Raw genomic sequence first — 13,116 nt, 5'->3', positions numbered from 1 at the left:
CTTTCCACCTCTGCTGAGCCGCAAGACAAGCGTACCTTTCTTGTAGACTTTGCAGATGTTCTTGATCTCTTCATTGTTCCTCGAGGCCAGAATCTCAATCAGCACCTCGTCATCAGTACCGGCTCCCTGGAGAACCAAGCAGAACATCTGGATGAAATCTGCAGAGCGTCAGCTGAGATGTTTTTCTAGACGAGTGACGCATATGAGACCATTTGTTTTCCCAACCACATCTCCATATTTCGGTCCTGTCCTCATTAATGCTTACTATAGATGACACCATTTCTGTCTACTTATTTGACCTGCATATATCTCGAAGGCGAGCAGTCGGAAACTTCGAAAATGCACCGTTAATGGCAGGGATTTGAGCTACAGTCTTTCTCTCCCTGCAACATTAGCACGGTTGTTGAATGAAAGAAAGTTTGAAAAATCTAGTTTGAAATCCCTGCCAACAATGTTGGTATTGAGAGACGTGTAATTTGGAGAGTAGAAAGCAACAAACAAATAATTAACTGCATATTACATTGCAATGGCATAGAAGAGAGTTTGCATGATGGCTGATTCTTTACATTGTTAAACTAAAATAAATATAGATTTTTGTAAAATTGTGAAAATGTATAGTGCAAATATTTGAATATATATTCTTTCAGAGCGAACATTTTCAACTCAAATATTAGCTTCTGGGGAGGTCCCTGGAACAACATATTTTCAGATGGGGGTCGGCGGCCACATACATATATTTTTGGGGGTCCTTGACATGAAAATGTATGAGAACGACTGACATAGAAAGTGGATTTTTCAAGAAAACTGTCAGGATTGAAAGACATTTGTAAAATCGTCCTCAGGTCCTCAGTACCTCCCAGGGCTCACATAAATACATACTGTATACCGAACCAACCAACCCATCCGTCCCATCGACTACACAGAGACAATAATAGAGTAGCTCAAAGACAAACAGCTGCCCTGACCTAACCCAGCATTGCCCTGAAGGCCACATGAATAATGGCTGTCATTACAACAACATCGCATTCTTTTTCATCCGTCCAGCAATTTTCATTCAAATGGTTGGGTTTTTTTTATTAGCTTTTAACCTGCATATTGATTTGTTTGCTTTATTTTGGCCCCTGTCGTCTCCCAAACAAGAGGCCTTACAGTAGGACTTTCTACAGTCCATAGTTGTCAAATTAAGCTCCCTGCAGGGATCATGCTCATGGAGTTCATGAATACATATAAACCAACCGTCGCATAATAACACATTTAGACCTGAGGACGATTTTAAAAAATGGCTTCTAAATCCTGACAGTTTTCTGAAAAACCTCATGTTTCTATGTCAGTGGTTCTCAATATTTCACGTCAAGGACGCCCAAAAATATATGTATTTGGCCTCCGACCCCCATCTGAAAATATGATGTTCCACAGACCTCCCCCCCAGAAGCAAAGATTTGAGTTAAAAACCTTCGCTCTGAAAGAATATAAAATTTATATTCAAAGATTTGCGCCACACTTAGAAAATAGCAGACCTACAAGCTCGCAGCGCGGCACTCGGTGCTGTACTATGAGCTTGTAGATCTGCTATTTTTCAATAGCTAAAGTATAACATGATGCTAAAAACACCAAATGGGGTTCCCGCCAAGAGCGGGATATGGTATCCCCATCTGTACCACCTATACACAGAGATAATAATAGAGCAGTGCAGTCAGTGGTTCCCTGATGATTTAGCTCAAGACCCAAAAGTGAAAATAGTAGATCTACAAGCTCACAACATGTTGCTTTGCGCCATGTTGTGAGCTTGTAGATCAGATATTTTCTACTATTAAAGTTTTTTTAAATTGTTTTATTAATTAATAAAAAATAATACAAATTGTTCATTAAATATTATTATCTATGGATTTTCTTTTTTCATTTATTCATGATTTTTTTTTTTTTTAATATTTTCTCCTTGCCCGCCCGCCCAAATAATAATAATTAAAAACAACATATAATGGGAAACAAAATTATAAAGGGAAATTATCCCCGCGACCCAGAAAATGTGTCCACCATGACACACAAATGGGTCCTGAGCCACTGTTTGGGACACAGTGGAGGGCAATATACTGTAGCAGCTCAAAGACAAACTGCCCTGACCTCTAACCCAGCATAGTCCTGAAGGCACATGAATAATGGCTGTCATTACAATGTGGTCTAGAGGGAAGTCATCATTATTAAATCCTGCCGTCACCCGTACAGTATATTGCTTGTTGTTGTTGTGACTCTACTGTATGTACGATACTGTGCTGCATTGTTCGTTGCCAATGCAGCAGTATATTGTAAACATTATGCCTTCATGTATTTGTCCGCAATGTCCGGTATATCCAGAGAACTCGCCAGTTTACCAACTCGCCGCGGTTTAGTGCATTTTAGTTTGACTTCACCTTCATTTAAATTGCATTGAATTGAGAGAGAGAGAGGATAGTTTAGAGTTAACACTAGAGAACGTATAGGAATAATAAAAGTTTAAACACAAAAGTACCGAAACAATGAAATTCATTAGTAAACAATATCCTGAAATGGTAGGCCTACTTATCATTGGTATTCACATACTGGTATTCACCTAATAATTTGATCACTTTGGAAATTAACTATAACATCTGTGAGTTTGACATACACTGATGAAGACAGCATCTTAGCATAACGATGAAGATATTGATGAAGAATTTGGTAAACTTGGTAAACTGGCGAGTTCTCCACACTAAAATTTGTATTTAATGAATGAAATGTTGTCATTGTCATGTTTATCTTCTTGTCACCTTTCTGGAAATCTTGATTTGGACTCATTTGTGGCCTGTACTCATTTATATCTTTCCATTAAATGAAATAAGGCAACATGATGTGTCTGTCCTAGAAAAGAACATCACTTTGAAGAACATAATGATAAGCCTGATTAAGAGACGTAGAAGGCCAAAATTATCCGCTTCACAAGCCTCAATCAACACATTGTGAGCTTGTAGAATGGCTATATCCGTGAGTGACACAGCCATGACGCAATTAAGTATAATTCAAGCATTACTCTAAAAATAGTTACCTTCAGGGCCTTGTGCAGTTTAGCAGCATCGTACTGGATGGTCGGTAACATCAAGGCCACAATGAGGTCCTCAAACAGCCCTCCTAACTCCGATTTCAGAGCCTTTTCAAGATCCTGTGGACAAATTAATGATGGCGTTGCTGTCCGGAGGAAACCTCATAACTCCATTTTTTAGGGTTTTTTTTATTTTTTATAAATCAGTGCTATTACGTCCGTGTGTTGTTTCGGAAATATTGAACCAATGGAAAGTAGTAAAAAACACAAACTGTTATTAAAAAATATATAGAATAAGGTTTTATTCATTTCTATTAAAAATTTATAATCTATCATTTCCTGAAAAAATTACGTTTTGGAGTTATTAGGTTTCCTCCAGACAGCAGAGATATAATACAATATAAAACAAGTAATAGTAACATAGCAACACAAATACAGCTGCTGCTGTTATTACTACCACATACTACCCAGAAGGAGAAGGAGACACTATGGGATCACTTGTGGAAAAAGTACAACAATATCACATCCTTTTTCATCCTTCCACCAATTCCTTAATGCACAACCAATAGTAGTCAGTCTCTAAAACGTTCTAGGACAAGGCATCCTTTCGCTATCGTTCAAAAAAGGATAATAACCAAAGTCAAAGGGTTTTGAGGTTTGAGGTTTAAAGAGCTCCGAGAGATTGAGATTGAGACATTTGTACTTCCATCTAACCCTAAAACAAGCATAACCTAGAAAAGTAAACAATATTTACTATAGGGTATTGCCCTATAAACTATACACCCAGCATCACCTCACTCATTGAGGGCTGCGTCTAAAATTGATTTTTATGCAGTTAATCACAGATTTGGGCATTCCTGGTGGTGGTGAGTGTTCTCAAAGAAGAGAGGGAGAAGGAATCACGTGTCCCTATATAATGCATGCGGGCGTGTGTGTGTGTGTGTGTGTGTGTGTGTGTGTGTGTGTGTGTGTGTGTGTGTGTGTGTGCTCATATTCTTGTGTGGCTCATATTGGCATGTGTAGGCCTACAGTATATGCATGGAGCTTTGTACAGTACTATGAGGGCATGCACTTACAGTACGTGTTTTTGTTGTGAGTGTGAATGAGAGACAGTGAGTGCATTCTCCGGCACCGGCAGCAGCCACGGCACTGCCGCACACCTCCCGGCACGTGCCGCACACCTCCCGGCACGTGCCGGCACCTTCCGGCACTTCCGGCACGTGCCGGCACTTCCTGGCACATGCCGGCACATGCCGGCACATGCCGGCACCCCTGCCGCCCTGCCACTGTCTTTGGGAATCTCAAGGTTCGGGGACCCCCATGGACCCCCCGAGACCCCCCAAGGACCCCCGTCTTTGGGGGTCTCAAGGTTCGGGGACCCACAGGGACCCCCCCGCCACCCACCGGCACGTGCCGGCACCTCCCGGCCCGTGCCGGCACCTCCCGGCCCGTGCCGGCACTTCCCGGCACGTGCCGGCACCTCCCGGCACGTGCCGGCACCTCCCGGCACGTGCCGGCACTTCCCGGCACGTGCCGGCACCTCCCGGCACGTGCCGGCACCTCCCGGCACGTGCCGGCACCTCCCGGCACGTGCCGGCACCTCCCGGCACGTGCCGGCACTTCCCGGCACGTGCCGGCACTCCCGGCACGTGCCGGCACCTCCCGGCACGTGCCGGCACCTCCCGGCACGTGCCGGCACCTCCCGGCACGTGCAGGCACCTCCCGGCACGTGCCGGCACCTTCCGGCACGTGCCGGCACTTCCCGGCACACATGCCGGCACCGTCTGGCACATGCCGGCACCCCTGCCGCCCCGCCACCGTCTTTGGGGGTCTCAAAGTTCGGGGACCCCCGAGACCCTCCAGGGACCCCCAAATGGTAACTGTGTCATTTCTCAACCGTTTTGGATGGGGGTGGTCTCATTTTAATCGTGTCGCGTCCCCGGGGGAGTCTTTGGGGGTCCCAAGGTTGGGGGGCCCCCAGGGACCCCCAGGGAACCCCAAATTGTAACTCTGTTATTTCTCTACCGTTTTGGATGGGGGTGGTCTCATTTGAATCGTGTCGCGTCCCCGGGGGAGTCTTTGGGGGTCCCAAGGTTGGGGGGCCCCCAGGGACCCCCAGGGAACCCCAAATTGTAACTCTGTCATTTCTCTACCGTTTTGGATGGGGGTGGTCTCATTTGAATCGTGTCGCGTCCCCGGGGGTGTCTTTGGGGGTCTCAAGGTTGGGGGGCCCCCAGGGACCCCCAAATTGTAACTCTGTTATTTCTCTACCGTTTTGGATGGGGGTGGTCTCATTTGAATCGTGTCGCGTCCCCGGGGGAGTCTTTTGGGGTCCCAAGGTTGGGGGGCCCCCAGGGACCCCCAGGGAACCCCAAATTGTAACTCTGTCATTTCTCTACCGTTTTGGATGGGGGTGGTCTCATTTGAATCATGTAGCGTCCCCGGGGGAGTCTTTGGGGGTCTCAAGGTTGGGGGGCCCTCAGGGACCCCCAGGGACCCCCAAATTGTAACTCTGTTATTTCTCTACCGTTTTGGATGGGGGTGGTCTCATTTGAATCGTGTCGCGTCCCCGGGGGAGTCTTTGGGGGTCCCAAGGTTGGGGGGCCCCCAGGGATCCCCAGGGACCCCCAAATTGTAACTCTGTTATTTCTCTACCGTTTTGGATGGGGGTGGTCTCATTTGAATCGTGTCGCGTCCCCGGGGGAGTCTTTGGGGGTCCCAAGGTTGGGGGGCCCCCAGGGACCCCCAGGGAACCCCAAATTGTAACTCTGTCATTTCTCTACCGTTTTGGATGGGGGTGGTCTCATTTGAATCATGTAGCGTCCCCGGGGGAGTCTTTGGGGGTCTCAAGGTTGGGGGGCCCCCAGGGACCCCCAGGGAACCCCAAATTGTAACTCTGTCATTTCTCTACCGTTTTGGATGGGGGTGGTCTCATTTGAATCATGTAGCGTCCCCGGGGGAGTCTTTGGGGGTCCCAAGGTTGGGGGGCCCCCAGGGACCCCCAGGGAACCCCAAATTGTAACTCTGTTATTTCTCTACCGTTTTGGATGGGGGTGGTCTCATTTGAATCGTGTCGCGTCCCCGGGGGAGTCTTTGGGGGTCCCAAGGTTGGGGGGCCCCCAGGGACCCCCAGGGACCCCCAAATTGTAACTCTGTTATTTCTCTACCGTTTTGGATGGGGGTGCTCTCATTTGAATCGTGTCGCGTCCCCGGGGGAGTCTTTGGGGGTCCCAAGGTTGGGGGGCCCCCAGGGACCCCCAGGGAACCCCAAATTGTAACTCTGTCATTTCTCTACCGTTTTGGATGGGGGTGGTCTCATTTGAATCATGTAGCGTCCCCGGGGGAGTCTTTGGGGGTCTCAAGGTTCGGTGAATGGGAGGTACTGTTACTATGGGACTGTCACTCCCATTCACTCCCATTCAACAATTTACAATTTAGGCATTTAGCAGACGCTCTTAATCCAGAGCGATTTACATTAAGCAAGAACAAAAAGCATGGGAATACATCACATAAAAACATTTATCATGAAACATACGTAAGCTAAGAAAGTAACAGTGGAATATCTATTTAATGAAACTATACGTACATATAAACTTTGTCTGCCATATTTTCTATATTATCTATTTACTATGCATTATATTATCTATTTACTACGTTTCTATATTATCTATTTACTATGTACACTGTCGTTATAATGACCAGGCTTTAAGAGTTCAAGTTCACTTATTTGACGCCCATTTCCGTTACGTCAACATATAGGGCCTGATTCACAACGGCATTTACGGTGATAACATGACGTGAAGCTAGCGGAAAGGCATTTACGTGGATTTCCCACATTAATTTGGAATTCATGGAAATGGCCGTGAACTTGACGCTCACGTACGTTGGTCAGAAACTCCGTCAATTCCCACGGGACGTCTTTAGGTGGCGGAGACGGGAGACATTTGCGGAAGCATACACGTGAGATTTATTCAGAAGGCTTTAGTCTTCATGCTGAATCAATAAATTGTTCCCAAATCTCAGATAAAATATGTAGGCATGTGTCCCCATGACATATTGGTCGATCAGCACAAAATAAATGATAGCCTATATAATAAAAGCTGAGTGCACTTGTATGCCTAAATGCATGCATTTCCCATACAGAAACTGCCCCTGCAAGCCCGACACCTTCGTTGTGAGCTTGTAGATCGGCTCTCGCGCATGTTAAAAAACAAACTCACAATTATAATAAGAACATATAGGTTTATCTGCATTCTGCACTACGAATCCAACATTGTTTAGTGTAGTAATGCCTGCAGTAGGCGGCAGGCCTATTGAAATTGTTTTGTTACGGAGCTCCTTGAGTCAGTTGACTGTCGGTCGGTGTGTGTGTGTGTGTGTGTGTGTGTGTGTGTGTGTGTGTGTGTGTGTGTGTGTGTGTGCAGGGTGTGTGTGTGTGTGTGTGTGTGTGTGTGTGTGGGGTGGGGGGGGGGGCAGACAGCAGCGTGCTGCCGATCCGATTCACATTGGAAAATGAATGGGCTATATAGTATAAAAAATAGAAGACCACATTAGCCTGGGAGGCGGCCTTTTTTCTGACAGCATTCTAGCCAACGGGGCAACAGTCCGCTCCGCAGCGATGCGAAAAAGCGATGGTCCGACACGCTCTGCTCCCGTGCTTGCAAATATGAAGGACAGACTTTATAATCATGTATTGATATTGATCACATGCATGGATACCACACACAGAATAGTTTAACTCACTGGATAAACTCACTGGATTATAATTTCTTAAATTCTTCAGACAAGAGGATCCCAATTATTCACTTATGAATGTATAGGCTTGTAGGCTACTGTTCTTTATCGCGCAAGCCATGCCCCCCTCCCTCTCTCTCTCTCTCTCTCTCTCTCTCAAAAGACGGTTTTTGCATTGACTATATCCTATATTTTAAATATCGGATAGCCTATGTTTTACCTCTGACTGCAAAGGTGTGAGTGCAGCACCCGCCTTGGTCCCTTAATTAAATAAATAATAATTATATTGCTTCAGCAGCGGAGCACGCACCGTTGTGGACATATTAATAGAGTGCGGGCTATATTCATGCATTGACCGCGGCTGTGAAGCCGCATAGTCTGCGGCTGCAAAGTCTTTTTTCTTTTTTTGACAGACCAAACTGCTGTCTGCTGAGTCATGCTTGAATCCTTTTATGGTGCGATATGGGGCGTGGATCAATGCAAATGAGGTTGTCGGGTGCTTTTCCGATCACTTTGCACCCACTGCATTCAGTATGACATACACCTGCGATACGCCAGCGCACCTGTGGTACACACCGCTCTCTGAATAACACGTCATCTCAACGTAGCTTGATCGGACGGATAAATAGGATATCTGTTTCCGCCACAGTGTAACGGTGGCGTATTTATTTTTAATGAATCAGGCCCATAGGGCGTAGACTCACAGCCTCACAGAACAATCATGGCGTTTCCGCCTGACATTACAAGGTTTATTGATCGTTTTTGTTTATTATGTTTCTTTGCAGTCCTGGTTATTATGATGCAGTTGTATGGTTCCCTTCCTCATGCCCTTTGAGCTATGGGCAGCCAGTGAGGTAAATAGCGTTTGTTTCGAGCATTTGTTTGTTACGCTATGATTTATTTCGTTATGTGTTTAATTTGGTACTCATGTTAATCATGATTTATTCTTTGTGTTTTCGTCAGTTTGACGTAGGCTTTGGGCCATCCATATCGGCATAAAAAATAAAGCCTCCAGTATCCAGAAACACTGTCTCGTTCATCGTTCATTTCATGGTCAAAGGGTGTGACATAAACTATACATATATACTACTACTTCAGCCCCATTCACTCCCGTCCCATAGTAACAGTACCTCCCATTCACTCCCATAGTAACAGTACCTCCCATTCAGTCCCATTCACTCCCATAGTATCAGTCCCATAGTAACAGTACCTCCCATTCACTCCCATTCACTCCAAATTCACTCTCATTCACTCCTTTGTCAAATGTCTTTGTGCTCTGATATTATTTTTAACACTGTGGCTAACCCTAAACCATGGTCTATTAAAAATAATTGGAATAAAAACATTTTGCCTAAGTCACTTACTGCAGAAGTAATTTCGTCTAAATAAGGTTTATAATTGCCTAAGTTAAAATGGCATGTTCAGATATTGGCCTAAGTCATTTTATGCTTACATGTTACATGATTGACATACACCTTTATTTGTATAAATAATATTTTTTGGAATTGAAATAATTAAGAAATATAATATATTCTACATTTGGCACAGTTTTGTGTGTTTCCTGAAAACCTTGCAAAAATGACTTAGGCAATTTGTTTAATAAGGTGACGATATACAGTATGGGCACAAAAGGGGCACGGACAGATAAAACAGGTGCTATGACGGGTATTATTAGGTATGCTCTGAAATTATTAGGTAGCCTACCCAAGTTGCATCGTTCCCAAGTAGGCCGGTGGCCAGCGGGCACTTCTAGTTTTTTGAGGGCACTAGCCCCTCCTATACACAGGTTTAATGTTTGTCTTTAATTCAATGTTTGTTTTGTAAACGCCATTGACAATGAAGGGAAAATTTACTCATAATGTGCCTCATTACATAATATTGTCTCTTCATTGTTAATGGCGTTTAATGTTTGTTTTACATCACCTAATCCACATGAGTTAGACTTTAATATATTAGCGCCCCTCACTTTACACGGGTGTGACTTTTTAATAGAGGAATAGGTATAGGCAGTAGGCTGACAGGACATGGGGAGAGAGATGGGGGGGTGATCATGCAGTAAAGGCCGTCGGAATCGGGAGTTGAACCCGTGGCACACTGCCAGACTGGATTACCAGCTAATAATAATAATTACCTGTAAGACGCCCTGATGGTGAGAAGGGCAAAGAGCTTCTATACTGCAGTTAAAAAGCAGGAGTTCTGTCAATGCTGTCAATCCCATTGTGGTGTGAGCGCAACGTCTCTTTTTCTCTCTTGTTTTCCGTGAATACAGTGTAAATTGATATTACCCAGGTGTAATACATTTATTTTTCCCTTTTTTATTATTAACATGTTTTATTATTGTGAATTTAATTATTATAAATGTGCATACGGTTTGCAAATATTTTTTGTTTTTACATTTTCCTCAAAGCCCTAGTAGTAAAAGTAAGGTTGAAATCTCTTTTATACAGCTTTAATGTTGACACAAACATCAGGTCATCAGGACCATGCAATGGGCCCACAGAGCGCCCCTCACTTCACACAGGTGTGATTTTACTTTTTATTTATGCATGTGCCGGTGGCAAGCGGCAGTTGCCGGGAGGTGCCGAAAGGTGCCGGCATGTGCCGGTGGGTGGTGGGGGGTCCCTGAACCTTGAGACCCCCAAAGACACCCCCCGGGGGGGGCGACACAATCACAACGAGCCCACCCCCATCCAAAACAGTTGAGAAATGACAGAGTTACCATTTGGGGGTCTCGGGGGGGTCCCTGGGGGTCCCCGAACCTTGAGACCCCCAAAGACGCAACCAGGGGGGCTACACAATCACAACGAGCCCACCCCCATCCAAAACAGTAGAGAAATGACAGAGTTACAATTTGTAACATTGCGACCCCCAAAGACACCCCCGGGGACACGACACGATTCAAATGAGACCACCCCCATCCAAAACGGTAGAGAAATGACAGAGTTACAATTTGGGGGTCCCTGGGGGCCCCCCAACCTTGAGACCCCCAAAGACACCCCCGGGTACGCGACACGATTCAAATGAGACCACCCCCATCCAAAACGGTAGAGAAATGACAGAGTTACAATTTGGGGGTCCCTGGGGGCCCCCCAACCTTGAGACCCCCAAAGACACCCCCGGGTACGCGACACGATTCAAATGAGACCACCCCCATCCAAAACGGTAGAGAAATGACAGAGTTACAATTTGGGGGTCCCTGGGGGCCCCCCAACCTTGGGACCCCCAAAGACTCCCCCGGGGACGCGACACGATTCAAATGAGACCACCCCCATCCAAAACGGTAGAGAAATGACAGAGTTACAATTTGGGGGTCCCTGGGGGTCCCTGGGGGCCCCCCAACCTTGGGACCCCCAAAGACTCCCCCGGGGACGCGACACGATTCAAATGAGACCACCCCCATCCAAAACGGTAGAGAAATGACAGAGTTACAATTTGGGGGTCCCTGGGGGCCCCCCAACCTTGAGACCCCCAAAGACACCCCCGGGGACGCGACACGATTCAAATGAGACCACCCCCATCCAAAACGGTAGAAAAATGACAGAGTTACAATTTGGGGGTCCCTGGGGGCCCCCCAACCTTGAGACCCCCAAAGACACCCCCGGGGACACGACACGATTCAAATGAGACCACCCCCATCCAAAACGGTTCAAAAATGACAGTTACCATTTGGGGGTCCCTGGGGGGTCTCGGGGGGGGGCAGGGGTGCCGGCATGTGCCGGACGGTGCCGGCATGTGTGCCGGAAAGTGCCGGCACGTGCCGGTAGGTGCCGGCACGTGCCGGGAAGTGCCGGCATGTGCCGGAAGGTGCCGGCAAGTGCCGGAAGGTGCCGGCACGTGCCGGGAAGGTGCCGGCACGTGCCGGGAAGGTGCCGGCACGTGCCGGGAAGTGCCGGCACGTGCCGGAAGGTGCCGGCACATGCCGGTGGGTGGCGGGGGGGTCCCTGTGGGTCCCCGAACCTTGAGACCCCCCAAAAGCCCCAGGGGGGCTACACAATCACAACGAGCCCTCCCCCGTCCAAAACGGTTGAGAAATAACAGAGTTACCATTTGGGGGTCTCGGGGGGGTCCCTGGGGGTCCCCGAACCTTGAGACCCCAAAGACTGGGGTCCCTGGAGGGTCTCGGGGGGTCCCCGAACCTTGAGACCCCCAAAGACGGTGGCGGGGCGGCACGGGTGCCGGCATGTGCCGGACGGTGCCGGCATGTGTGCCGGAAGGTGCCGGCACGTGCCGGGAAGTGCCGGCATGTGCCGGGAAGTGCCGGCACGTGCCGGGAGGTGCCGGCACGTGCCGGGAAGTGCCGGCACGTGCCGGGAAGTGCCGGCATGTGCCGGAAGGTGCCGGCACGTGCCGGGAAGTGCCGGCACGTGCCGGTAGGTGCCGGCACGTGCCGGAAGGTGCCGGCACGTGCCGGAAGGTGCCGGCACGTGCCGGGAAGGTGCCGGCACATGCCGGGAAGTGCCGGCACGTGCCGGAAGGTGCCGGCACATGCCGGTGGGTGGCGGGGGGGTCCCTGTGGGTCCCCGAACCTTGAGACCCCCCAAAAGCCCCAGGGGGGCTACACAATCACAACGAGCCCACCCCCGTCCAAAACGGTTGAGAAATAACAGAGTTACCATTTGGGGGTCTCGGGGGGGGTCCCTGGGGGTCCCCGAACCTTGAGACCCCAAAGACGGGGGTCCTTGGGGGGTCTCGGGGGGTCCCTGGGGTCCCCGAACCTTGAGACCCCCAAAGACAGTGGCAGGGGGGCAGGGGTGCCGGCATGTGCCGGGCAGGGGTGCCGGCATGTGCCGGCACGTGCCGGGAGGTGCCGGCATGTGCCGGGAAGCGGAAGGTGCCGGCACGTGCCGGAAGGTGCCGGCACGTGCCGGGAGGTGTGCGGCACGTGCCGGGAGGTGTGTGGCAGTGCCGTGGCTGCTGCCGGTGCCGGAGAATGCACTCACTCTTACTGGTGTGAATACTGATTTGGGGGGGCAGGTTGTGTGTGTGTGCGTGCGTGTAAATAAGCGGACCAGGCAGAACCGTGATTCAAACATTTCTGGTGTCACCATTAAAGCCAGGAAAGCATCTGTGTCATTTTACATTTTAGCATTTTATTTTTTATCTGGAATGCGAGGAAGCAGCACAACAGGGACGTGCACACACAGACATCAAAGGGGGCTTCAGCCCCTGCTCTTTCAACCGTATTTAAAACAACTGCCCTCCCCAGACCATGAATGCAGCATTTACTGATGGTGTGAAAGAAATGAAAACGCCACTCCTTTCCTTTCCATGCCATACATGTTTAAATGTATTGGCAGCGTTCAGGAGAATAGCTTTTTTTCCCCGAAGTT

At 48.3% G+C, this 13,116-nt stretch overlaps 1 protein-coding gene across 1 annotated transcript in view; it reads right to left on the bottom strand.

The window, feature by feature from the left end:
• The window catches only part of anxa5a (annexin A5a), a gene marked incomplete at its 3' end in the record, with an annotated part of 34,681 nt that overhangs the window by 16,388 nt on the left and 5,177 nt on the right, over window positions 1-13,116 (bottom strand). Inside the window, exons 3-4 of the mRNA XM_080774136.1 lie at window positions 3,059-3,172; window positions 36-126 (exon numbers count right to left, since the gene is read on the bottom strand). Of these exons, the coding sequence (XP_080630262.1) occupies window positions 36-126; window positions 3,059-3,172 (205 nt within the window). The remainder of the gene's footprint in view (window positions 1-35; window positions 127-3,058; window positions 3,173-13,116) is intronic.

Source organism: Protomyctophum bolini, assembly GCF_963924005.1.
Source record: "Protomyctophum bolini genome assembly, chromosome: 10".
Lineage (NCBI taxonomy): Eukaryota > Metazoa > Chordata > Actinopteri > Myctophiformes > Myctophidae > Protomyctophum > Protomyctophum bolini.
Note: the sequence above shows the minus strand (reverse complement) of the source record. Positions and strands in the feature narration are given on the sequence as shown.